The sequence below is a fragment of the Melopsittacus undulatus genome, chromosome 9 (genome assembly GCF_012275295.1).
Source record: "Melopsittacus undulatus isolate bMelUnd1 chromosome 9, bMelUnd1.mat.Z, whole genome shotgun sequence".
NCBI classification, from domain to species: Eukaryota; Metazoa; Chordata; class Aves; order Psittaciformes; family Psittaculidae; genus Melopsittacus; species Melopsittacus undulatus.
Window position 1 is genome coordinate 24,573,916 of NC_047535.1, and position 26,784 is coordinate 24,600,699.

The 26,784-nt window shown below is 39.2% G+C and overlaps 1 protein-coding gene across 5 annotated transcripts in view; it reads left to right on the plus strand.

The window, feature by feature from the left end:
- The window catches only part of RAF1 (Raf-1 proto-oncogene, serine/threonine kinase), a 43,188-nt gene that overhangs the window by 3,186 nt on the left and 13,218 nt on the right, over positions 1 to 26,784 (plus strand). For 2 of the 5 annotated variants that reach the window (XM_034066485.1, XM_005149372.3), the window contains 10 exons: positions 7,271 to 7,326; positions 14,896 to 15,111; positions 15,994 to 16,106; positions 17,174 to 17,276; positions 18,767 to 18,924; positions 19,826 to 19,924; positions 21,386 to 21,539; positions 24,837 to 24,864; positions 24,956 to 25,083; positions 26,402 to 26,519. In XM_034066485.1, the coding sequence (XP_033922376.1) occupies positions 14,905 to 15,111; positions 15,994 to 16,106; positions 17,174 to 17,276; positions 18,767 to 18,924; positions 19,826 to 19,924; positions 21,386 to 21,539; positions 24,837 to 24,864; positions 24,956 to 25,083; positions 26,402 to 26,519 (1,108 nt within the window). In that variant the 5' untranslated portion in view covers positions 7,271 to 7,326; positions 14,896 to 14,904. Of the gene's footprint in view, positions 1 to 7,270; positions 7,327 to 14,895; positions 15,112 to 15,993; positions 16,107 to 17,173; positions 17,277 to 18,766; positions 18,925 to 19,825; positions 19,925 to 21,385; positions 21,540 to 24,836; positions 24,865 to 24,955; positions 25,084 to 26,401; positions 26,520 to 26,784 lie in introns of those variants that run through there. The other 3 variants (XM_034066484.1, XM_034066486.1, XM_031049176.1) reach the window with 2 other exon arrangements.

A 26,784-nucleotide genomic window follows, 5' to 3' on the forward strand; every position in this document is an offset into this window, starting at 1 on the left:
TGTGTGAAGAGAAACAGAAGTCAGCATTCTATTTCTCATAAAAACGTCACCTTATGGGAGTCAGAGTTATTCCTTATTTGGGGAGGTAGCCAAGACAGTTAAAGCAGATTAAAACTTGTGATTTAACTAAAATGTCAAGCATAGTAATAATTTCAGCAGGATTTCAGTAAGCTTTGTGTAAGTGCCATTTGTAATGGAGAAGGTGTGTTTACATCTACCTTGTACCAGTTTTGATTGCTTTTGCAAAACTGCTTATGCAAAACTCTTCAGTATTTTTCTGGTACAAACTGTATCCATTGTGTATCGAATAAGGTTGTGGAAACATTTTGCCAGCTCTAGAAATTAATGGAAAGACAAGTTGCTGCAGCACTAGGAAATCAAGTAAAAATGCCAGCTTTATGACAAAACAAGCAACAAGCATGCATGAGCTCATGAGTTTTGAGACAGCATGATAGAACTTACTCTCTATGGGTAATCCAGATACGTATTTAGTGACATTCCTAGTTCTTCTGAAAAGAAAGTCTGTTTTGGATGAGGTTCTGTGACTAATTCTCAGTGCTCTGTTGGCTCTTGCTGCGTCCGCTGTTTTTTTGTAAACAAGGGTTTTGCTTTGAAAAGCAGCTGGCACACGTTTATCCCTGTAGTGACTTGAATATTGTGTTTGTACTAGAAATGTCATCTGTTTCACACAAAGTTGATTTTATGGCAGCAGTGTGTAGTGACCTTTTAGAGTTTAATAGAATATGGTCATCTTGTGTACTGAAATGCTGCAGTGCATATAGAAGGTGAAGATAGACAAGGCACTGTTCTTGAGTCATTTGTAAATGAAGAAAGCGTTTTCATGGGAGACTTAAAAGCTGAGAATTATAACTGACAGTAAATAAAATGTTTACTTATGTGAGTATTCTTTTATTGGGGTCTTAAGTGGCATAAGCAGTGTGATGGATACGTGTGTTTTCCAGAGGGTTTTGCTTGCATATAGGGTGTGACAAGGTTTTTAGAGCTAGATTTTAATATATTAAAACTCTGGATTTTTGTAGAACAACATGGTGGCAAACACAGGGCACTGGATTTGTTTGCAGTTGCAGGTGTGCCTGGGTTCTATTGTTTCTCCCATGCATGTTCCAGACGTATCCTGCACACTCACATAAATGAAGCAGAGCAATAGGACAGTTAAAGCTGATTGGTTTTAACTTCAGGCAGAAGAGTTTTAGAATTGCCTTGCAAATTATCTATGTGTGTGGTGAGTGTGGAAGTGACTCTGCCTTGTTTTCTTTGTACTATCTGAAGATCTGCACATGGGACCTGTATCTCCAGCTTTTCTGATATAAGCCCTTTTTTATGTCGTTCTTGGTTTCATTGCTCTGTGGAATCTTTCCGCTTGCTGTGTTGTGGCTTTGCAGATGTTGATTATGGTAGTGCTGTTTTCTCTTACTACTATGTTACGTTGCTTTGTTTTGAATTTGAGCTTACCTTGCACACTTGCTATTGGTTTGACCCTAAAATATCTCGTTTCTGACAAACAGCTGACAAAAGGGCTGTTAATATGGCATTCCAATTGAAACACATAGTATCGGTTAAGAGCAGTTGAGACATCTTGTATATTTTTAGTTCACAAGCTGAAGGGAGGTTGCTTCATTAACTTGCAGCTGGGTGTGGTGTGGGGTTAACCATATTCATTAAAGCTGGCTCAGAGGTTTAGACTTGAAAAAATGGCTCACAGCCCCCATTATAGTATTGTTATGGACATCTTTTCACTACAGAACAAGCTAGAGTTTTGACAATGAGGGTTTTAGGAACACCAGACTGGGGAGACTAGCAAGGGGGAGGGGCAAGGTAGTATGGATCTAGAAGAAGGATGTCTTTAATGTACTTTTATAGGGCTGACATTTGGCTGTATATTGAGAAACTTCAATATATGACTAATTGAAGTTTAGTTTCTTTTTCTGTAATGTCATTTCTTTTGCTGGTCATTAGCTTCCAACATATGTCCCTGTCAACTCAGTAATGTGTGCTAGTTTTTGCATGTTCCACTTTCTTATTCTGTTCTCATTTAACTGTGTTTGCCTAGCATCTGATAATAGTTTCAGTGTTTTCTAGTAAAATAGACTGGTCTTTTCAGCCTGTTCATGTACCACAAAAGGCACTGCTCAGTCTTTACTCTTTTACTACCTGTAGAAGGCGTGAAATGTGTGTCCCCCACTGTCCTATAATTTCCCCAGTGTAGAAGAAACTACATGTGAGATTTTACATGAGAGTTTCTTGGTGAGAGTGAAAGCAGCATAGCGAAACAGGTGAAGATATGCATTCTCCCTTGTGTTTGCATGGCGTTTACCTGGGAGCACAGGCCAAGAGTCCTGCACAGAAATACAGCAAATGTAGGGAGGACCATTAGACTGGAAGCTTCAGTGGTGACAGTGTTGCTGGGAAGGGAATATACTTGTTAATTCATATTTCAGTGATTTTTTAAAAAAATCAGGCTTTATTGCCCCCCAAACCTGTTAGTTATGTTGTTCCCAAAGTAGTATCATAGAAAGTACAATATTTTTAGAAATCAATTGTTAATTTGAAGGTTACTATCAGGGTAATATTTTTCTTACTTTGACAGTTTCTGATATGTATTTCTTTAATTCCTTCAGGTCTCACATATTTCATAAGCCCATTAAAATGACTTTTATCAGTTCTTTATTTCTGCACTTGTAATTTTGTGTGTGTTTTTTTAGAACCTGTATTGTAAGAGTCATGTACTAAGTATGGCAGATGTGTCTGAACTCTCACTACTGTTGAATTTGCATGAGACCTTCATGTAGGCGCTGTGCTGGGGCCACCTTGTGCAAATAAGAAACATATTTTGATTATGCCAGTACTTTCAAACTTCAAGAGAGCTAAATATGCTGATGGTAGTTCAAGTTTTCTCAGAGGGGATAAAAGTACCTGTTCAAGGTGAGTGATGTCCTTCTCTTTTACAGCTTGCTTTTCCCTCCCTATTGCTCTCTTCAATACCTTTTGAAAGCTGTGTCAAATCAATACCAATCTGTACGCATGAGCAGGCAGAAACCTGTTTGCGGTGTTGAAGATGGGAGTTTACTGGTTTCCCTTGTACCTAATTAGAAAGCTGAGCAATGCCAGTCATCTGTAAGTCAAGCTGCTGGCTAAGGAGCATGAATTTCTTCTAGGAGAACATTTCTGTCTCAGTTTGGTCAGTGCTCTGGCAGTTTGAAAGGTTCATATTGTGACAGTTGCTGTCTTTATGTGGAAACATGGATAAAAACCTATCTAGAGTTCTGGTGCTAGGGAGTTGTTTGAGTTGAGGGGGAGCATTTGCAGAAATGGGCTAAACCAGATTCATTGGAGGATGGCACATGTGTAGCTGCAAGAGGCTGTAGTAAGTTAAGTAGCTGCCAAAGTATGTGGTAGCCAAAAGAAACAGCAAAGTGTGCAAGCCTCTAATTTTATGCTGACATTTAACAAAAAATAAACCATATTCTGAATTACATCATTCATCTGTGTTAAATGCTTCAGAAGCAAGTATAAAGCTTACCCAGGCAATAATGGCATGCTGAAACAGAGTGTTCATGTTGGAGTGATACAGTGGATAGATTTCAGTTGAAAGTGAGTTCCAGAGCTTACTCTTAGATTTCTCAAACCTTTTAAGTTGACTGTGTAACTTGTTCACTGGCAATCAGGAGGTTATAAAAAGAGAGCCAGCTGATGTTGCAATCTAAGCACCGGCCACATAGTGGAAAGACTCTCCTTTGGCATGTCCACTAGTGCTATTTTTACCTATTCCAGTAAGATCTGCCCTTGTGATGTTGAATTACAGGACAGTACCTGGAATCATTTTGTTTTATAGAAGTGCTCTATGCTCTGAAGAAATCCGTCAATAAAATTATCAGGCAGATTGACAAAAAATAGTCTTAGATTTGAAAATACTTTTTCTTCTGTCACCCTGTCACCACAAGTAATACTGCTGCTGTAACTGCAAGAGGTTCTTTCACTTCTGTTTGTGTAGTATCTGGCTGGCAGGGGGGTCTTTTAATTTTGGTTTCCTTTGTATATTGAGTGTTTTGTCTTTTCTCAGTTTCTCACATGGAGGCTTTAAATAGGCTATATGATTTTTAGAGACAGGGAATTAACAGTGTAGCCCAGGATTAAGTGTAGTAGGAGAGTTTTGTCATAACTTCTAAAAAGTCGAGCTGATTTTGATTACATTTCAAGTTGATGGCTCTTTTCACACGATAGAAAATGAATATTACTTGCTGGGAATAGATTTCCAGCACTGCCAGTAACAAAGTGCTGTATCTACCAAACTGATTGCAATGAAAACTGGAGGAAACAGCAAGAATTCCATAATAGTGTAGCACTGGGCTTCAGTTGTAGAAATAGAACACCTGGGATATAACCCATGCAGATGTTTGACTGTCTGAAATGTCTCACTTTTGGGATGACCTGATCTTAAACACAGTATTGTCCAGGTGGATCTTCTGAAACCATCAGTGCTTAGTATGGGAGTGACTTGTCACCACTGAAACACAAAGGTAGCAGTTTGGAGCCCTGTGTGTTTCAAATTCTTACTCTGTTGGTTTGTGCAATCAGGTGTGTATTTGTAGCAGAATATTTCAGTTTTCAAAAGCAGTGGTTTGACACTGAAGTGTGGTCAGTGATGCACTTCTGTGAGTTCACCCTGCAGAACACCTGCCTCCCTTGCTCCTTCTCCTGCACTCTGGAGTATCTCAGGAGGAAATCGTGCAAGTAGGCAAACTTCCTCCAGGCCAGAGTCATTTTCTTCTCCCTTGGCTTAGCCATTGTCTTAGGTGAACAATTCTCAGGTTTAATTGAATCTCCCATCTGCAATAACAGCTAGTTGTTTTTGTCAACTCTTTCGCTTCTTAAACCCTCCTTGTTGACAGTTCTGTTAGCAAATGATCTTGCCGATTGTTGTGCTTCATGCATCTCTTATCTGTCAAGAAAAATACCTGATTTTTACACCCTTACAGCTTTTGCTTTTGCTGGAGGTAGAAATATCATACCTGCTGCATTAACCCATCACTTTAGTTTTATGTTATGCCTTGTCTTTTTGGTTTTATATGAGATGAGTTTTTTCTTCTGACCCAGTTTACGATTAAAATGCTTTAGGTTTTCAGTCCGTAAAACTTCTACCCCTCCCCATCAGATTTCTCTTCTTTTTCTCATCTGACATTATCCATCATACTCTTGTTTTCTTCAGGAGCTGTCTTTACAAATCTCTTGGCCTTGTAGCTGAATGTGAGGACTGTAACTGCATCCGTTTTTATCAAGAATTGTCAATCTGGCTACTTTTAAAAGACAAATTCCCAACTCTTCCCAGTTACCCTCCCATTGTCTTAGTTCCTAGGAGGATGTGGTTCTCTGGTCTTCTGCTTATTCTCATGGGTCTTATGGTGGTTTTATTCTTCCCTGTTTTACTCTGCTTCTGGCCCCCAAATGCTTTCTTATGTCACTCTTCACACCTTATTCCTCAGTAATAGAGTCTGTCAAAAATAAATAAACACCTCCTCCACCTTGATTCAGGGGGGATTATTTCCTAAATATGCCATTGTTGCTGACTGCTTGTCTGCTGTTAGAACCAGCTTTTCCCTGGGGTACAAAACACAGAATCCTTTCTCCCAAGTCTCTCTGCTCATCTTTTTCCAAGATGGAAACAATATTTGCTGTATTTGTATGTCATGTTCCTAAATGTTTGTCATTGAGAGGTACACAAGTTAGTAACTGGGGTAAATGTACAGTTCACACTGTAAGTAGATTTGATTTTACAGTTACTAAGTGACTCAAGGTGGGGATCCCAGAGCATTCTTCTGGTTTGTTAGTCTTTGGGAGTTTGCTGTCTTGGGTAAAAACATTGCAGTTCCCCACACATTATTGAGGAGAAGAGGATGCTTCTAACCAAAAGTGAGCTAGCAATGTAAGATCTCTTTTTTTTTTTTTATGTATACTTCCGTGTATTTAATATAAAGAAAGACAACAGGAAGCGAGGACTGTTCAGCCTGAAGAAGAGAAAGTTTTTCTATGAGGGTGCTGAGGCACTGGCACAGGGTGCCCAGAGAAGCTGTGGCTGCCCCATCCCTGGCAGTGTTCAAGGCCAGGTTGGACATAGGGACTTGGAGCAACCTGCTCTAAGGGAAGGTGTCCTGCCCATAGCAGGGGATTAGAACTGGATGAGCTTTAAGGGCCCTTCCAACCTAAACCATTCCATGATTCTACGATCCTGTCAATGTGTAAAAAATACACTGATGAGAATGAAGAGGATGCCGGACTCTTCTCACTAGTGTCCACTGACAGTGCAAGGGGCAATGAGGACAAATTAAAACACATGAATCTCCATCTGAATGTGAGAAAATAATTGGTTTAGCTGTGAGGGTGATCAAACACTCAAACAAGTTGCGCAGAGAGGCTGTAGAATGTGTGCTTGGGGGAGGTGTGCTCAAAACCCAGCTGATGTCGTCTTGGGCAGCCCAGTGTAGGGGAGCCTGCTTGAACAGGGAGGTGGAACTAGCGATCTTAAGAGGTCCCTTCTAGCCACAGTGACTCTGGTTGTGTTGCATCTTTTCCTTCTCTAATCATCTCTGTATGGGATTGTTTTAGGAATTGCTAAGTAGGATGGGAATTTTGGGAAAGAAGGCATTTTACCACTTACTATCTAGTGAATGTTCTTGTATATTTGACCTACACCTCTTTCTTCAACTAATCTGAGCTTCCAATCTTTTAATCAAGTTCTCTTCAGCTTCCCTAGGAAGTCTTCCTCTTACAGTTGGTGCTTTATGAAAGATACAGCTAGCTTTCAAGGGCTTTGCTTCTGATTACTTGCTTGGTTTGGATCCAGGATTTGTCATAACATTTGTGAGTCAGCATGGTGTTTCTGTGTTTTCCAGTGTCTGAAAGAAAATATTCAACTTATACTTGATTTTACTTCAGTGAGTTTTTTGCTGTGAAAGATTTTGATGATGTTCTTGAATAAGAATGAGATGATGTTGGGCTGGGCTGGCATTTGGTTGTTGTGCAGTCTGTCCTTATACAGTGTTGCATTGCACTGAAAAGTTGCATAAAATAGTGAAAGGCTGGAAGGACCTGAAAACTCGAGGAGTAGAAGGATGATACTTCTATGAAATCTACCATTGATGTAATTCACAAAGAAAAAAAAAATTCTTGGTTATGAATTTTGTATGTTGCACACCTGTACAAATTTGTCTTAATATAGTAAATATCTTCTGTTTTTCTGTGTTACCTTCCACAGATGATGTACTTCATCCTTTTGTCATAGGAGTTCAGTTACTGAAAGCGGAACTAAAGGTATAAATAACTTTCTATGGTTATCTTTCCCTTACTCTGCCCCATTCTTTCTTCTGAGGTCCCTGGATCTTTCCTGGGGGACAGGAAACTTTCTGCAGCTGAGCTTGGTGCCTGTTTTCCTTCACTGCTGCTGGAATGTCCTTTCTGTTTTTGAAAGAACTGCACAAGATTGGTACGATCCCTCCAGTTGGTTCAATGCTTGCTTTATCCAAAGCGCATGTTGAACTGAAGCTCTTACTTTAGTCAGTCTCCTCTAAAATGGGTATTTACTTTGCAGGGGGAAAGCCCTTCTTGAGTTTAGAACTTTAGGACTTGATGTTTGCCTGTCTTCTACAAATAGCATTTGCCTTGCCACATAGCTACAGGCCTGTTGAGAATAATCCGGACTTAATGTAAACCATATCTATGACATTATGTTACAACTGGTGGTTGTGTCCCTCTCCCCATCCCCTCCTTTTTCTGAGGTTGTATCTCTGAATTAAAAAGTCTACTATGGCATTTTATTAAATAAAGAAGCCCTCACCCACACCAGAAGTGTAATTTTATAGATTATTTAGTAAAATAATGTAAAATAGCATTAAAATGAAGCATCATTTCTTTTTGGAGGCACTCAGGACAGTAAATACTTGACATCATTTTGCTTGTATACAGTCTGTAACTTCTGATTACATTCTGGTTTTATTTGCCATTTTATGCAGGCATTTTTGCGAATACTAGTGCATAGGACACCATCAAATAAAGTTGTTAGAGCTGTTCAGGCAGCCTGTAACTGAGCTACTCAAGTAGTATTGCATTAGATTTAGTTCATATGCTCAGTTATTCCCAGGTTTTAATTTATTCCCGGGTTCTTTAGTAGCAAATACAAGAGAGAATCTTTTGGTCTGTCTTCTCACAGAAGAGTATCTCAATGTCCCTTCCAAACCTTTCTTGGTGTTCTTGTCCCTGCTTCCCTCATCTGTACATTGTTTCCATGCCCAGGCTCTTTGCCTTGCAGTATTGACCTCCCCATGGTACTGCTGGTTCTGGCACAGAGCCCATGGTTAATAAAGTGAATTTATTAGTTTAAAGCTGCCCTGGGCAAATGCAGAGAACACCGAACTCTGGAATTAGCTGGATTATTGCATCCTGTTGTGTCTAACTGTACACATCATCTAGCACTGCCTGCTGTCTCACAGTTCTAACAGCCAGTGTGGTATGGTTGAACCTTACAGTTAGCTGAACTAGCAGCTCCCAGCAGTTACTTGAATAACCTAATCTTAGGCTGAGCTCCTTTTCAGCAAACCTGAGGTTAGTTTAAAGACTGGTATGTTCTCAGTGGTAGTGTCCTCACTGTTACTTAATTTACTACATGCAACTGAGGGAGGACAGAACTAGTAATTCTTTGTGCTGAAATTCCCAGTCACTTTTGTTTAATCCTTGAGAAGTTGTGTGGGAAGGGCATTTGGTGAATTGCTGACATTTGAGTAACTTTTCCATCCTTGCTGTAAAGTGGATCAGTTCCAGGCAACTGTAAACACAGTTTGGGGCTTTCATCCCTACTTGAAACAATTCAAGCATGAGCAAGTTCAGAATGCAAATAGGCACGTGTCTGAGAATGTCTGTGCACTTGATTGAAAGACTGGGGATAAAAAAAAAGCTTTTTCAGAGTGTCCTGTCTGTGTAATGGCAATGCACATGTGAACTCACAGCCCCACTTCTGCAGTGCAGGGTCTGCTTTAAAGATTGTTCTAAATTGGAGGATTCTGCTCTGAAGAGTTTAATATTATAGTGAAGAAACAAGAAGTCTGAGCATGACAAGAATGTCATATAATGGGATTCTGATCCAGTCAGATGTAAGAAAGCAGTGTTTAGTTTTTATTTCTAGTAGTGCGTTTGAATTTACCAAGTTAAAAAATGAGAATGTCTTAAATAGAACTTCAGCTTTAATAATCTTCATAATGCTGAGAGAACACACTGTGAGAGAAAGCATTGAGTGGCCACCTCTCAATAGTTACCAATTTTGATTATAAGATAAAAATTAAAAACTTTATAGTATAACTACTTATACTCCATGTCGTAGAGTTCTGGTGTTTTGTTAGCAAAACTTTGACAAAATAGATGTGCAGAATGTGTATGCTTTCCTTGCTTGCCTTGGCCTTTCATAGGTATTTCAGTAGCAATTTTCTAAACTTTGTTGTGAGTCTGTATAAACTCAGCAGCTATGCCTGACTAAAATCTACAAAAGCTTGGAAAAACCTGCTGCATTTTCCTTTTTCCTTGAGATTGGGGAAGGGGAGGATTTGGCTTCTATATCCCTTTCAGCTCTTTTAGATACAAGCAGGATGTTCAGTGCTCCCATTTCTTTAATGAAGGAGTTTGGGTTTTGTAGGGACACTTACAGAGTTTGAGCATTTGAACTTCATGTGAAAGGAAGTGGGTGACATGGCAGCAGCCTGTGTGGAAAGGACAAACCAAACAGATCTTCTCAAAAACTAGTTGGGAAATGTAGCTTGGCACCATCCTAATCAAGAGAGGAGGGCAGGCATGGAGTGGTCAAAGGTGCTTGGTGACGAATAAAATACCTACTAACCAGAGCCCAAAGTACAGTCTACTCCAGCCAAGTAGTACGACTTGGTTTATGCTTACTAACCAAAGTTTTACTCTGTTTACACAGTTTTACATCTTTTTGTGCCAGAGATGAAACTTTCTTATAAGCCACTTTCAAAACTTGTTTTTTCTACCAGAAGTGTTCATTTTGAAATGCACCTTGGGTTTTGTTCTGTGGTGCTTTGCCTTTGTATGTGTATTTCATTAAACATGAGTGTGACTGTTTGCTTGGATAAAAATGGCTGTGTGTTGGGAGGGGAACTGAATTTACATTTTCCTTAAAAGCTTTTGGTGTTTGTTTCAGAAATAAAGGGCAAGGCATATAAACTCTATATGGAGAGTTTAGGTTTGTATCCTATGAACTTCCAGGCTGCTTCATTCCCAGTTTCAGCATTCCTTTGGGAGACAGATTGAAATCTTTACCAGTTCAGCCTAAACACTTTTTGCTAGTCATAGAACAAGTTAAAGTATCTTTGGGCTGTGAATGGATGCTGTGGGTGGATGAATGACTTCTAGGGATGTGTTACTGTGAGATAGACATATTGTATAGCCATTTTTGCTTTTGGTTTTAGTGCTTGTTCAGATGACTAATGATCAAAATCTGTAATGTGTGCAAAAAGCTCTAATGAAAAGTGCAGTCTTGGTCACTATGGGCAGAATACTTGTTCAAGGTGGAGGAATAGTATCAGATAACTTTACTGCTCACATTGACTATTTAGCATGAATGAATCAAAATCAGTTTCCTACTGGATCCACAAGAGGACTGATACATTCATACTTCTAATATCTTAAAGAAATCTTTGAATGCTGCTGTGCTGTTTTTCAGTTGTAACAGGCTGTTTGAAGGCATTTTCATGAGAATGGAGAGTTGCATCTTAAATAAAAAACTTAGGAAGATGCCTGAAAACATTCAGCTGGCAATGCATTGTTTGAGCATGGCTTAAACTTAAGTCTGATATCTGGTAATGTTTCCAGAATGTGCTTGTAACTTATTTAAGGGAAGAAAAGCTAGTTTTTCTGAAAGAGACAAATGAAGAATTATGTCTTTATGAATGCATAATTGTAAAATCTTTATTTCAAATGAAATTTCTCCTGAGAGCTTATCAGACATTCTTACTGGAGTGAATTGATGTGGATCCTGGGAGAACTGGAGAAAATGAAATTAGTTTCAGTAAAAATGGCTTTCACCAATTTCTGACTAGAGCAAAAGACCCCAAATGAATAAAAGAATTAATCCTAGGGCACAGGTTACAGCACACTGAGAGGTAAGCTGTGCTGTGCCACGTGTCTTACCTGTTCAGAGGGCCAGAATGTGGCCATGCTAACCTGTGACATTCTGGGAACTAGGATGTCTGTTGTCTTGTGCTGTTGTGTTTGGCTCCCTGTTCAATGTACCAACTAGAAATCGTGTGTGTGTGTGCAATATTACATTGTGTGAGGTTTTGGTAGAGATTTTTTGTCAATTTGGTCAGTTAATTGTCATGCTGATTCTCTTACCTCATATCTATGTCTGCTGTGAGTCTAAAGGGGATGGTTTGGTATATAGTAATACAATTTCTTTACACTTGAGGGCAGGGGAAAGATGTCATTCAGTCACAAATTACTTCTTAAGAACTTTTTATGACTGTCTCTGTTCTTCCATAGTAATAACTTGGAATAAGAACAGTAACTAGGGTTTGGGAGTGAACATGGCCAGTAGCTGCCCATGAGGTATCGGACTTGAAGTGCTCTTGAGTAGACTCTTGGCCTGAGTAAAGAGGTATTGCTGAGGGCCTGGAGCCTCCTATCATCCCAGACGAGGGTTGCCTCTGAATAACTGCAAAAGTCAGCAGCAGGACAGTCGATTGCTGATGTTTCTTCAACAAGCTCCACCTTCCCAACTGCATGTCCTTGGACCATGGATGCCAAGAGCAGGCTTAGCAGCTTTTTGTCATGGATTCCCTGTCTCTACCCAGGAGAGTATCTTTCAGCCTTCTCTTTCTTCTCCCCTACCCCTCCAACCTCAGGCTGCTTGCAGGTTTTGTCCACTCCAGGCCAGATCTGGTTCATCTTCTACCTTCAGTGTAGCTCCTTCCTGAGGTGTGTGAACAGAACCCATTAGCCTTCAGTTTAGGCAGGAAGGAAAGCTAGGGGTAGCATATGCTACGTTTGCTTGCTGAGTTAAGGAGGTGGATTCATTTTCTAGAAAGGGAGCTCTCAATGTCTGAGAGTGAACCCAAGCTGCCAGGAACACCGTCAATAGCTCCAGCCAGAAAGAGGGCAAAAATGCACTGATGAAGTGTGGTGGCAAGAGAGAGCAGGGCGTTGCTGGGAGAAAGGATAATGCCACATGTACACAGTCCTGAGAATATCCAGCACCTCCTTGAGGCAAAGATCCTAGGAAAGAGAAGGATGCAAATGCATAATCCCAAATACAACTGACATTTGTATTGTACAGAAGGCTGTCAGGAGTCTTATTTTCTGACTGTATGTGCAACAACCTCAGACTATGTTTCTGTGATCTTCTGGAGCATGCTGTTCTACATTATGCAGCAGGCTTTTCATACTTGGATGAAGAAACACCCTTAGAGCAGGGAAGTACCTTTTTTTGGTATGAAACTTTGCTTTTGCCAGGGTGCAATTTTGCATTTTTTGGACGTTTCTTGTTTTCTCTTGAATTTTCATGGAGATGTCGGCAGCATGGCTGTAACGTTAGCATGTTGTTAACTTACGTTGGCAGTGACTGCAAGGAGGGTTTTGGTGGTTGCCCTGCTACTCCTTATCTCAAATAACTCAGTAGAGAAATCCAGTTGAGCTCCTCTTGGTTTCTCTCATGGTTTCTCACCTACGAGGGTGAAATCAAGTAGAGTTCCCCATAGAGGATAAATTAAGAGGGGGAAAGATAGCAAGCTGTCTGGGCTTTATTTTACCTGTCTTATGGAACAGTTCATCTCCACTCTGCTTTTATTGTTGCCATCTAAGTAGTTACACTGTTGCCTGATCATATGCTGAATATAGTTGTTGCAGCTCTATATAACTTTTTCACCTTTCTGACTGCTGACAGGAAGGTAATTCATATGAATTGTGAGATGGTTGTAGTTGCATGTGCATGTTCAACTCAGTTGTACTCCAAAATCTGCTCTCCCCTCCTCCATCCTTTTTTCAGAATGTCTGGGGGTCTTCCCACTCTCTGCCCCCTTTTTATATCAAGTGTAAGACTGTTGTCATTCATGTGCCATGGATTTAAACCCATCATTCCAATTAGCTAAATCCTGTTAGATTTTGAGATTGGGTTTTGACCCTTTGGACAACTGGACCTGCACAAATGATGGTATTGATGTGGAAATGACAACAACTGGCAGAAGGGAGGGAGAGGATAGACATGTTCATATTGTTGTATATGTTAGTGAAAGGAATGTTGATTAAGGGACCCAAAGAGCCTGTTGTGGCAGAGTGTCAGAGGCAGACCCAGAGTCCTGCTGCTGCAGTTTGCATGCGATGGTAGGTGTTCGATGTCACCCAGACCTTTCTCTTGAAGCTTGTTGGTACATGTTTCCTATAGCAACTACTCAGATCAGGGTTTAGGTCTGTAGCAGTGATAAGGCCTTAAAATCTAGCTAAGGCTTTTGGAGTTCTGCTGTGAATGAAAAACACTGACATTCAAAGTTTATCCTTCTGGGCATCCCAAACTGGACACTTCACATTAGTGGAGTTTTTTTTTTCCCCATTAATTCCATGACTTTAGCTCTTCAGCTGTAACAAACACCATCTTTTTGCTGACGTAAGCAGAGGAGCTCCTTTTTTTTCCTTGGCATGGGTATCACACAGAAGGGCATGTGGAAGTGAATTGGAGGATTCAAATAATTTACAACACAGAAGGTACAGGACCACACATGAAATGAATTTAACAGATACTGATAGGTGTTCAGTGGAGGAGTGTTTGGTGTTATGTACTGGATGAAGTTGTTAGTGATTTCAGGGGAACAGTGTAGGGCTTTCAGTGTAAGCCCTTTCTGTATCATATGGGGACAGAATTAAGATTGCTTGGAACACCTTTGTTTTGGCATTTCCTGACTGTTTTCCTTTTTGACTTTGTGGCTTTAGTATGACTCTTTACCTTTCATAGAGGTGATCAAGAATACAGGTGATGTGCACAACCACTGAGGATTAATTTGGAAACCATCTACTAACCTGGCAAAAATGTGCACCTTGCACTGTGTAGCTTTGAACATCAGTTTCTCAGATGTTCGTAGAAGGATGCAGATTTATAGAGGAAATAAGCCATCATCTTACTTTCACTGTTCCGTATTCTTTTCCTTTTTAAAAAACTGGCAATGAATCTGGCTACTTGGAAATTTATCAAGAAGTACATTTCACTGTTCAAAACTGTTTCAGACTTTGGTTTTTGTTAGTTTAGAACAAGATGCATCTGGAGTATAATTGGAGTTCTGGCTGCACTGAAGTTGTGATAGCTGGGATAAAAAATGCACTGATACCTTTATTTTCATCCCTGAGTGTGCAAAAATGGTACTGTGTGCTGATCTGGAAGCATGCTTTTTATTCCAGTTCCTGTTTGGCCTCTCTTTCTTAACAGTACAATCTCTGCTAATGCTTGTGTGTGCCATATCTGGCTTACAGGACTGTTCTTTTGGCCTGCAGCTAGCATCTAGCCACCTGGCTGAAAGCCTCTCAGGCACTGGTTACCTCAATTAACGTGATGGTAAACTGCTCTGTGACACCAGACGTGCAGTGAGAGGAATTGCACATAAATCTGTGATCTGTTCGTGTTCAGAAACTCAACTGCTTTCAAGACTCAGGCTATGCAGCTGTGGGTGAGCTGTACCGTGTATGTGTAGGTTGATCATGTCACAAGGCAGAAGGCAGTGCAGTTTTCAGATGCTTTCAAAAGAGGCTGTGAGGTCTGTTGTCTCAGGAGTAGACAGTGCCACTTCATAGTGAAGGATATTGTCCTTTTCCCTGACTCTCTCAATTTTTGTTTCTTAGACTGCATCGATGGAGCACATTCAGGGAGCTTGGAAGACTATCAGTAATGGGTTTGGACTCAAGGATTCCGTCTTTGATGGCCCAAACTGTATTTCACCTACTATCGTCCAGCAGTTCGGTTATCAACGCCGGGCATCTGATGATGGCAAAATATCGGATACTTCCAAAACTAGTAATACTATTCGTGTTTTCTTGCCCAACAAGCAGCGCACAGTGGTAAGTCTTCATTACCTTCACATAAAAAGTGTTGTACTATTCCCATTGCTAACACTGTGGTGTGTATCTGGCAAGAGAAATGCCAAGCTTCACTAAAGGTCTTTATTGTAATTAAGGGTGTTGTCATCAGTTTGTTAATTCTAGAGGACATACTTTGAAAGCAGTGTATATGTATTTTAAGAACCTGTATTTCTCTACCTTAGTGCTATATTTTTCCTATATACGTTAGTAATATACTTTGCTCACATATTTAACATTAAAAGACAGTAGTTGGCTGATCTAAACCTGTATGAAGTAAAACATGTAGTCATTTCTGTCACTGGATGACTTCCCTTGGATGACTACAGTGAACTATGGTAGTTAAAGCTGAAGTGAAACTTCTTGATTCACTTCTATTTGATTTCTTGGAGCTGAGTGTACTAATAGTCTCACCAAAGTTTCCTGGAACATAAATTAAGCCTTTTTCTACACTTAAGGTAACTATTTGCCTTGATTTCTATTGCTTTTATAGGCTACCTGCTTGTATGAGAGCTGTATAAAATCTCAGAAACTTAATATTGTAAGAAATTGAAAAGTTATAAAATGGTTTCAAAACTTCCCTTGCAGTAGCTGGGTACATGGCAGGAAACATGTCTGCCTGGCTGGTTGGCTCAATGTGGAGCGAGTTCAGTTGGAAATCACAGCAGTCTGTTGTTACATCATGGTTACAAGTAGTTTTTATTTCTCTGTTAACTCCAGAAGTGAACAGCTCTGCAGTTTTACTGCAACTTCTACACAAAGGAGGAGAAAAAGATTATCTTTTGTGCCCCCCCCCCCCCCCCGAAAAAGAATTTAAACCAAGTTCTGCAAACACTGACTCTGTTCTTTTTCCCTTGGTCACAGGTCAATGTGCGGAATGGGATGACCTTACATGACTGTCTTATGAAGGCACTTAAAGTCAGAGGTCTGCAGCCAGAATGCTGCGCAGTTTTTCGACTTCTTACTGAACCAAAAGGGTAAGAGTGTGGAGTGTTATATGGGAAACTTCCAGTTAGAGGATGTAAAAACTTTGGTTTAGAATAGCAGCAATAATGGTTTTTTCCTTCCCTCATGCTAGTTTCTTTTAAAAGCTCAGTTTGGTTGTGAACACTATTGTGTTGCTTTCTTTGCCCTCCTCGAAGGTAGCTCCTTCAGCTTTCTGGGTGTTAAAAATCTTACCTTTGCTTTAAAGCTAAATATTAGAAATGTTTAAAATTGAGGGGTGCACTCAGGTGTTTGTAGCATCTTACAGAGGTGTTTGGGGTACTCTATATGAAATGATCGTGATATCCCTTCATATTTTGAAATATTTGGATATTTCTCCCCTACATTTGTAGTTGGCAAATTTCAGTGCTAGTGATTCTTAGCCAACTTAAATGAACATCTCCTGTGTGTGCTCAGTTTTAAGGCTCTACATTCCTCTACAACTTTTCAATGTTTGGATTTAAATCTCACTTCCGGTATTCCTTATTTTTTGTAGGACCGGGGATGCTGCTATTAAATACCAAATGATTCTTTTACAAGCTGAGGGAGTGAAGGTATCTCATGGAGTTAATACATTTAACTTCACACCTCGTAAGGCTTGGGCTTAATGCTCTTTTAAGTCTCAGTCATGAGGCAGTCATTTGTGGGTTTACATCTCTATGTAACAGAGTCCATTCTGGGGTCACCAGTAACTTTAGTGCTGAAGCACATAATATGGCTTTCATGTCACTAAGTCTGTCATTCATAATTTCTTATGTTTTGTTTGTAAGGGCATTTCTGTGACTATTACAGCTTCTAGGTGTCTTACTTCAAATAATCTATATAGCTAAATGACTTACGTGTTAAAAAAGACAGAGAAAGAGGTGAATTGCTATGTTTTCGAAGTTGCTTCTAATCTGTAAGTGAAAGAGACTGAAACAGAGCTCACTATAAGAAGTTAGCCACGCTTTTCTGTATTTATTTTCAGTTTACTCAAGAAAACTCACAAACACAGATCATGCCTTAGGCCATGCTTCTTAACTCCTCAGTAATTTTGTTGCCCCTGTTTTCTCTCTTTCAGAAAAAAGGTGCGTTTGGATTGGAATACAGATGCTGCCTCCTTGATTGGAGAGGAACTGCAAGTGGACTTTCTTGATCATGTTCCACTCACTACACACAATTTTGTAAGCTTCTCCTTTTCTGTATGTTGATGTAATTTGTAACAACTGAACCACATATGCAGTCAAGATCGTGCTAGGCCTTGAGTACCTTTTGGCTCTCAAAATACAGGAGGGATTTTGAAAGTGATGGCTTGATTCATTTGCCCCTACTCCCACAGATTAGATTGGTTAAATATGAGTTTGTAATGAAACGCCAGAATTCTTCATATTTAGTGATTCCCAGGTGTCAGAGACCTTAAAAGCTCACATAATGCATGTACTTCAAAAGTATAACCATTGCCATTTTAATTTTAGATATGTATATTTTTGTAACTGTCATATTAAGATCTCATGTCTTTATAATCAGATAACTTGCATTTTCAGTCTCTTGCTCATCAGTCAAAGAAGGCTGGATGAGTTTGGCTGCTGCAATGGTACTGAATATATGGGGGTGCTGATAGTTCTGCAAGGTCATGACATTGTTTTGTGAGCTAATGCTACCTTGTAATTTGGCAGTGGTTTTTTTTGTGAAAGAAAGACTTCAGATTTGTAATTCCTTCTTAAAAAGTGATTATTTGCTCAGTATAGATTGAATGAATAGAGGTGGTGGTGGGTTTGGTTATTTTTCACAAAGAGATAATGCCTAACAGTTTTATTTTACATTATGTTGTTCTCCCTGTATTCCTCTTTTTAGCCTTTTTCTAGCCTTTTTGTTATTTAATCCCAGGAATGTATTGTCCCAAGTGGAAAAACTTAAAGATTATAATTTACATCCATCAGAAAGGTCAAGATTGATTTACAAAACCTGAAAGTAGCTTTGTTTTTATTTTACATCTTCAGAAAACTGAAGAAAACAGAAAACAAATAAAACTGTCTGCAGTTGGTTATCAGAAAACTGGTATTTTTCTCCAGAGCTGGGATAAGCTCAAACTTCAAGCCTTCCTCCACTGTATGCTCTGGAGGATGAAACCCTTTGGTTCTTTTTAATCTTTCTGTCACATTTCAGAAGCTTTAGCAAAATGTTAAATGCCATTTAAAGAAGTAGGATTTCCTTAAACTATTATGAAGGAATTTTTTTCTTATGCAAGGGGTATTGGTTAGTCATAGACACACAACAAGCATTTTGACTAATAAAGAAACCAATGAGGTGCTTCTTGCACTCTGATCCTCCTTCACCTCTTGGGAGATACTAAAAACCAATAAAAGACCCAGTTCCTGGCCTACCCAGCTTTGTTGCCTTACCAGCACAAACTGGTGCTTTTTGAACTAGGCAGAACATTTTTCCACTTTAAATAAACATGTAAAGAAAGTGCAAAGTGTTTGTAACCTTTCCAGGTTTCCAGTCATACTGGAAACATATGCAAGAATTCTCAAGCATGGATTTGACTTCAGTAGCACTGTGGGGGCACTGATAACATTTTACTCATGGTGTTTATGTCAAGCCCTGAAAATGTTCATCTCAGCTAAAGAAGAGAAGTTGGTAGCTTGGATGAATCATTTAACGTGTTTTCTAGGCTCGGAAGACCTTTCTAAAGCTTGCTTTCTGTGACATCTGCCAGAAGTTCCTGCTAAATGGGTTTCGGTGTCAGACGTGTGGCTATAAATTCCATGAACACTGCAGCACTAAAGTCCCAACCATGTGTGTCGACTGGAGCAATATCAGGCAACTCTTGTAAGGACTGTTCCTTTTTCATAGCAGCAGCAGTTCTCTGTGACAGACAAGCATTGGGTTTTTTAATCTCCCATTATAGAGTTAAATTGGAATTGTTGGGAAGTGGAGTCACTTTCATCAATCTACAGAACTTGTGTATTGATTTCATAAAACAGCCAGCAATGATTGTCTGTTCCCATTTGAAGAAGGCCATTTAGATTAAATGCATTTTGCTCTTGTAATCTTTAATATTCTGGGAGAAGCAAACAAGATCATGAATGAGCAGGCAGTTGCTATGATTCCCTCTGTTTCAAGAAAATAACAGTGATTCCTCCTATGTAACACCTTGTTAGAAGAAAAAAGGCACAATTCAGTTGGACTTTAGCTGTTGGAAGCATGAGTGTTCAGAACTACCACAACTTTTGACACCCTGTTGAAAATGCATGAATGGTGAGAAAACTCATGAAGGATAATAATTTCCTAATGTTGATTAGAAAAAGTTGAAGATCATTATGTTAGAAGAAGTCCTATTATGCAGAAGTGTTAAAACCTATAATTGGCCTTATGTGTCTTAGTGATTGTACTACAGCTAAACTTGGTCATACAGTTATGCATTTTCTGATGCTGACGGGTTAGACTGTAGGATGACTTGTGCCGCTTGGTGCTACCTAGGTTTAATAGAATGTAAACTATTTTGTACCTTCAGTTTAGAAAGAACACATGGAAATTTTCCTGGGGAGTCTGAAGACCTAGTTTTTAATTATACCATACACAGAGGAAAACCACTATATAAAGATAAGAATGTGTTCATCAAGTTCATTGTGCTGAAAAGAAACAGCCCTTTACATTGTCAACTGTAAAGAGCATTGTACAGGAGGTAGTGTAGCAGTTGAAATTGTAATTGTTTCTGTTGATATTTCAGATTGTTCCCAAATTCAAATATCAGTGACAGTGGTGTCCCTGCACTACCTCCCTTGACAATGAGACGGATGCGGGAGTCTGTCTCCCGGATACCTGTTAGGTAAGCTAGTATTTCCTGTCATTTCTGGTTTGGGAAATACAGTTTTTTAAAAGCAAAAAAACAAAATACCCCCAACTCCTCAAAACTAGAACCATCCAATAGAAAGTTGGGATAAATGTACAAGAGGGCAACACCACTTCATCACAGATAACATGTAGTGTCCTTTCTTGTTCTTACATTCAAGCAAAACACTGATTTGGAGTTCGATCTTTTTAATTTTGAATCTTAAGGCTTTAAGGGAGGGTATTAAAGGTTTTCTGGAGACCTTTGTTTTCTTTCCTAAGCAATTCAAGGCTCCCTCTGGTATTTTCATTGATTTTATTTTATCTGATTAGGTAGTACACATGTAAAGGCATGTGACTTATTTTGCACGGCTGGCATACATCAACTAAAATAAGGTTCCAGTGTTAGGGTGGCAGATAAGAGTTTAAAGAGAGAACAGTGGAAACTGAATATATGCTCCTCTAAAAGAAAAATCTGAGACCTAAAAAGAGTGTGTCTGTAGTTTTAAATGCTAGACTCAAACCTGCTTTCCTTTCAGAGGTGCCTGACTTCTGAGCCTAATTTGTGCCTGTATTCTTTTCCTTGAAATTCTAGAGGCTGCAGAGGGCAGGCCATCTTTTGTTTTCCCTACATCCCTTTGAAAGTCTTGGCCTATTCAGGAATGAGGAACAGAGCACGTAGCTGACTTGCAAATGGTTCTATATATGCATTTATTTATTTCTTTAGTAGCAAATACATCAGGAATTGATCTTATGTTCTCTTTGCCATCCTACTCTCTTTCCAGTGTTGCTGAACGGTGACTGTTAACTTGATAGGTTTTTAAGCTTTTTGTGAAGGCTGGCTGATTTCAGTTAGGATACTTGTGTGATTTGGGATAAATAAAGTATGAATGACCTTAGCTGTGATTTATAACTCTTTGTTGAACTGGATTTTATTGTTGGCCTCCTTTTAACTGGTATTGGGTTTCATGACTTCCTTGCTGGCTGTTCTCTGCGAACCATTGAACAGTCTTGCAAAGCTTTGCAAATTCAGGGCTTAGCAGTAAAAACAGCTCTTAAGCTGTGCACTGAACAGGTTTGAAATAAGCAGTTTGTCTGGATTTCACAAGCCTGAATTAATCTAACAGAACCCGTATTTTATCAGTATGTTGAATGTGATTTGATGGAAATTGAGGTGAGCTGTGGCAAAATTCATAACAGCAGAAATAGACTTCTGTCGGCTGACACACTTATCTAGTGTGTTTAACAAGATCTTCAAGTTTTCTCATTTATTTTCTAACTTAAACTGGGAATGATTCAGCTGACCAAATAGTGTAGTTGGTGTGCAAGTCCCAGCTTTTTCTGTGCTTGGAATTCTGTGTATATTGCTTTTGGACAGGTTACATTGAACAGTATGATTCAATTGTTAGAAGGGAAAAAAATGACCACAACTTTTCCATTTTCTCTCTTTCCTTCTCAGTTCCCAGCACAGGTATTCTACACCTCATGCCTTCACCTTCAACACAACAAATCCTTCCTCTGAGGGTTCTCTTTCCCAAAGACAGCGATCTACATCCACACCAAATGTCCATATGGTTAGCACTACAATGCCTGTAGACAGCAGGATAATAGAGGTAATGCTGATGGGGAGGGAATAGCTGAAAGCTAAACTAGAATTTTGACTGACCATTTAATAGTCACTGGTTGGGTTTTCTTCTTTGCTTTTGGTCATTACTGTTTGCCTTGGTTGAGTGCTGAAGAAGACATGTGGCACATTTGCATAGAAAGCTGGTAGTTCGTTCTTAGTCTTTATATACTTTTGCTGAAGTTCTAGGTAGATTTTTGGGGCCTGTGAAGATGTGGGGGATCTTAACAATAAAGTTTCACAGAGCTGAAAAGAAAACAAGCTCAGTTTTGCTGAAGAAATGCTTATTAGGCATCTATAAAAACGTTCTTCCAAACTTACAAATCTGGATTTGTTGGGAGCTGGTGTTTATTTTCAGTCAGACTACAAGTCCTGTAAGTCTGGATGTAGTTCTTGGAGTTGGAATACTCAAGTCAGAACTTTCTTGCAATATGTTTTGTGTTATGTCTGAATGGAATTAACAGTGATTCTGGGCTTGTGTGCTAAAGCCATCTGTATCTCAGAACATTTTTCTGCTGTTACTTGCTTTCAAACACCTTTTTCCTTTTTCTTCTGTACCTTAACCTGGCAGTAGTGAGACAGCTCTTTGAAGTCAGGCCTAAAGTAGTTGGGGTTTGTTTTGTGATGATAAAATAAGGGAGTGGTGTGCAGAAAAGCTTTGCAGAAAGAAGTGCTGAACTGCAAGACTTCAGAGAGGTTTGTTGGGTTTGTTTTGCTCTGGAATAGTTTAAAAACTGTTTAGGCCAAGCAAAAGCCTTTGACTGCCAAGTTTACTTGCATCTTCAGCTGGTAGTTTATAGGCTTCTCTGAAAAGTGCTGGAGAACTCCTCTGGACGTTTCAGCTGAAGAAAAGTTTACTGCTGCCCAGAGAAGTCGTTTTGGTGAGAAGCTTTGTGTCAGCTGGCCTTTATGGGGAAAGGTATTCTCCTTTCTGTTTGGTTTTCTTAGGCTTAGCGTCTTTTCTACAGCTTCAGAAGCCTGGCTGACCAGTTTTTATGGCATGAAAAATAATGAAGCAGTCAGGAAAGAGAATATGAACTATTGAACTTTGTAGTCTGATGAGCCTTTAAATAGACATTGGTTGCTTTATCCTTTATGCATAGCAGTAAAGACAACTGCTTTCAATTCTGGTTCTTCATCATATCACAGGGACTGAATAAAAATCACTGCCATGTCTTAAAGGCAATAGCTGCTTTTCCAAAAGGCTTCAAAAGCCAAAAAAGTTAAAAAAACCCCACCACAGAAGATAGTGGAGACCTTCTAATATGACATAAGAAAGACCACCTTATTAAAGTGGTTTACCAAAGGATAGATACTAGTGAACTTTTGGGTTTCAATGAGAATACTTCAGAGTTTTACTGTGCTTAATGATCATCTGTCATCAAATTACTCTTTCTTTCATTTATCCTAACATTTAATTTTTTAATTTTTAAATTTTCATTTATACTTCCTCTGTTCTTTTCTCTCATCTCTTACTGTGTTGGCCTAGAATAACAGCCTGAATGCTTCTCCCAGTTCCTGGTGCAGACGGTTTTGTTTGAGGGGAAGAGTAGGTATTCTCTTGGTGCCTTTGGTTTTCTTGTTATTAACAGGATTGTTGCAACTTGTAAGCCATGACAGTGTCCACATTCAGTGTTTAATCTGGCCTTGATTTGGTGCACATGTTTATAGCATGTTTATACTTAAATATTGAGGATACTAATAGGAAGATGCAAATTGATGGAGGTGCTTCACTTTTAGTTTAGCTGAATAAATCCACACTGTGATGAGATTTGGTGTGAGTTTGAATAGACTTGAATTAAGATGCATTCAGTCACACCGTTTTTAAAGCAAGGCTGTTAAGCAGATCTATTGCGTAGCTTTTTTTTCTCTCAAAACTTTTGTTGAATATAAATGTACAAAACCCTTGGATTAAGAGCATGATTTATTTTATTCATATCCAGGTAAAGCTGCCAGACTACAGCACTGTGTATGGTATGATTTGTGTTGTAAGAACAGCTCTAAAGAATGCTGGGTTTTGTTCATTTGCTGTTGGATTCATAAGCAAGAAAAAACTACTCACATCAGGATTGAAGTTTAAAATTACTTTTTTCTTAAATAAGGATTGCATATGCATCAGTTTGAGAACAATTTATTTAGTTGTCCTTAGCCAGCTCCCTTGAAAGCAGTTCCATTCCCAGGCTGGTGTACAAAACCCATCACCTGGTATTGATTCAGGGCCTTAAAGATTTTTATTGTCTTCAAAATGGACAAAAGTAGAGTTAGAGGTCCTATGCAAGAATACTGGGTGTAGAGTCAAACTTGTGAGAATGCAACTAGCAAGCTAAAATGATGTATTTCATAAATGAAACTTTACTAATGGAAACCTGAGTTTATTTGAAAACTGTATGGTGGAATGTAGGCTTGTTCTGTCCTCCTGTGACATCTTACATGTGTTATTCTACTAATGAGTGTGAAAGTTTGACTTGACTTCTCATAACTTTGACAGTATTTAACATTTCTGTAGTGCATGTTCTTGCTTTGTACTTAATACAGTACCTGGATATTTTACCTTTCCTGTATGTACTTTGGGATAATACATAGCAGGTGAGAAAAGTTGTAAAGTCTTGTTTGTCAGAGCTTAGTTATCTTGTGCATGGCTGTAGAATTGTGTTGTAAAGTGCCTGTGGCATGAGGTGAGAGTTGTCGCACTGTGCCAGCTAGTGAACTGTGTAAGAACATGCTTTTGAAATACCATCACACATTAATCTATGGGAAAATGTCTTGAAAATTAGATGCGTTTTATATTAGGGCACCAAATGTAGTCTTTTTTGGGTGGAAATAGTATGGCAGAGATACTGAAACATGTATATTGACTTGAATATTGGAGGAGATTTTAAAAGTTTTCCTCCTTGTAATGCCAAAGCTTTTTGAGAACCCCCAGAGGTGTAGGACCATCTCAGGAGCTATGCTCAGGCCTGAAATACACGCATGTGCAAAAATCCCATGGTGGGAATGCAGACAGGGGTTGCAGTCGTTTTTCTTGTTCTGTGTCTTTTTCTTTTCCTTTCTTTTTTTTGGCAGTAACACCTCTGAATATGCTGTGAATATTTTAAGTGTTTTGGAAGAATTCACAAATTGCATGGGTTTTAGCATAGAAACCAAGCTGTCATCTTTTGGACGATGTTGGTCAAGACCATTTGCACTTGACCAAAACTCTCAGGCACAATTTCAGCACTATTCCTGTGTCTTCTTTTGTATGCTGTCATATGTTTACTAACTTTGCTACCTACCTTCTCTGTTCCAGGATGCAATTCGAAGCCATAGTGAATCAGGTATGTTTTCAAAACCTAAAATAATTTAGAATATTATTTTGGGTTTATTTTCTAGGTCATAAATTGTTTTTCTTCTGTTTTAATATTTCAGCCTCACCCTCTGCTCTGTCTGGAAGTCCTAACAATATGAGCCCAACTGGCTGGTCTCAGCCTAAAACCCCAGTCCCAGCCCAAAGAGAGCGAGCCCCTGGATCTAATACACAAGAAAAGAACAAAATTGTAAGTATGGCAATGTCTGATTTATTAATTTTTAATTATGTAAAGTGGGCTGGGAGTACTGGTGTGTGTGTGATACATTCCTGCAATTAAAAGGCAATACAAGCTGACGGCAGTTGTAGAATGGTTAGGGTTGGAAAGGACCTTAACATCATCCAGTTCCAGCCCCCTGCCAGTGGGCAGGGACTCCTCACACTAAACCATGTCACACAAGGCTCTGTCCAGCCTGGCCTTGAACACTGCCGGGGTAGAGCATTTACCACTTCTTTGGGCACCCTGTGCCAGGGCCTCACCAGCCTCAGTAAAGAACTTCTTCCTTATATCCAACCTGAACTTCTGCCATTTAAGTCTGAGCCGTGCACTATGTGTATGTAACAGCAACATAATAGTAACTAGCTTGGGAAGGATAGCTCTATTGCACTGTAAATATCCAGAACCTAGTTGTCAATCCAGAACACTATCTCAGACAGCATTGTGAAGTTACTTTTCAGTACAGATTTGAGGATTACCTTTCTAAATCTTTAGGGTCTGCATCTTTTCTTAAATTAGTTTTTAATATGTTTAAAGTTGGCCTTATTTATCACTATTTGAACTGTATTGCCATAGCTTCCATAGAAAGTGGCTATTGATAGCACCGTCATTTTCATAGGGAAGTTAGTCACAGTACCTCAGGGATTTAACAAAATACAAGTTTTCCCTCAAAGGCTTGACTTAAATTTTGGGGAGAAAAGTTACAACAATAATGAATTAATATCTCAAATTTCTTTGAGGCTTATAATATTAGAAATGAAAATAAAGTTTAGTGGGACTCCTAGTTGCCAGTCAGTGCGGCATTGGAGAATTCTGCTCTCATCTTTTTGGTTTATTCCTTTTAAATATATAAAGAAGTTCCTGAATTTTAGTATTGTTATTTTTAGAAAGGCAGTATTTCAGATATCTTTCAATAGTTGATTATGAAATATTTGTTCCTCTTAAGATCTAAGATAGGAGTTTATATTTCTAGTGCAGAACTTAGCAATAGCTTCTTAAGCAGGTCAAGCCATCCAAGAAAATGTTGTTGGTGTGGAGCACTGTGGTTTTGGCTTTGGTTTTTTGTTCAGTTGTTTGGTTTTGGATTGGAGTTTCTTTGGGTTTTGGGAAACAAACTCGCCACCCCTCACAAATTAAGAAGTGAAGAACAAAGTCCAAACTGCCTGACAAAACCCTTGGGGTTTCAGTGCATCTTAAACGTTTATGAAGGGAGTCCTTTCATTCTTGGTGTGTATATGGAATATATTTGATTGAATGCTAAAAGTAAAAACCATGTTAATTTTTGTTCCAGAGGCCTCGTGGACAGAGAGATTCCAGTTATTACTGGGAAATAGAAGCAAGTGAAGTCATGCTTTCTACCAGAATAGGGTCAGGTTCTTTTGGAACAGTTTACAAAGGCAAATGGCATGGTAAGTTCTTGACAAGTGTTACAGTTTTCTCAAAATGTTGATAAGGTAAAAGGTAAATCCAGAAACAGGTAAAATTGTTTTAATGGTGCTGTGTGCTTATCTGCCACCAAAGGCACTAGATGAGAAATACCCATTTCCTAATATAGCAGTGGGGAAATTAAGGCAAACAACAGACATCAAACCTGAATCTCACAACTGCCATTTACACGTGTACTGTATTGGAGCCAACATTGTTTTCTTTATCACCATGTTCTCCAACAGCTGT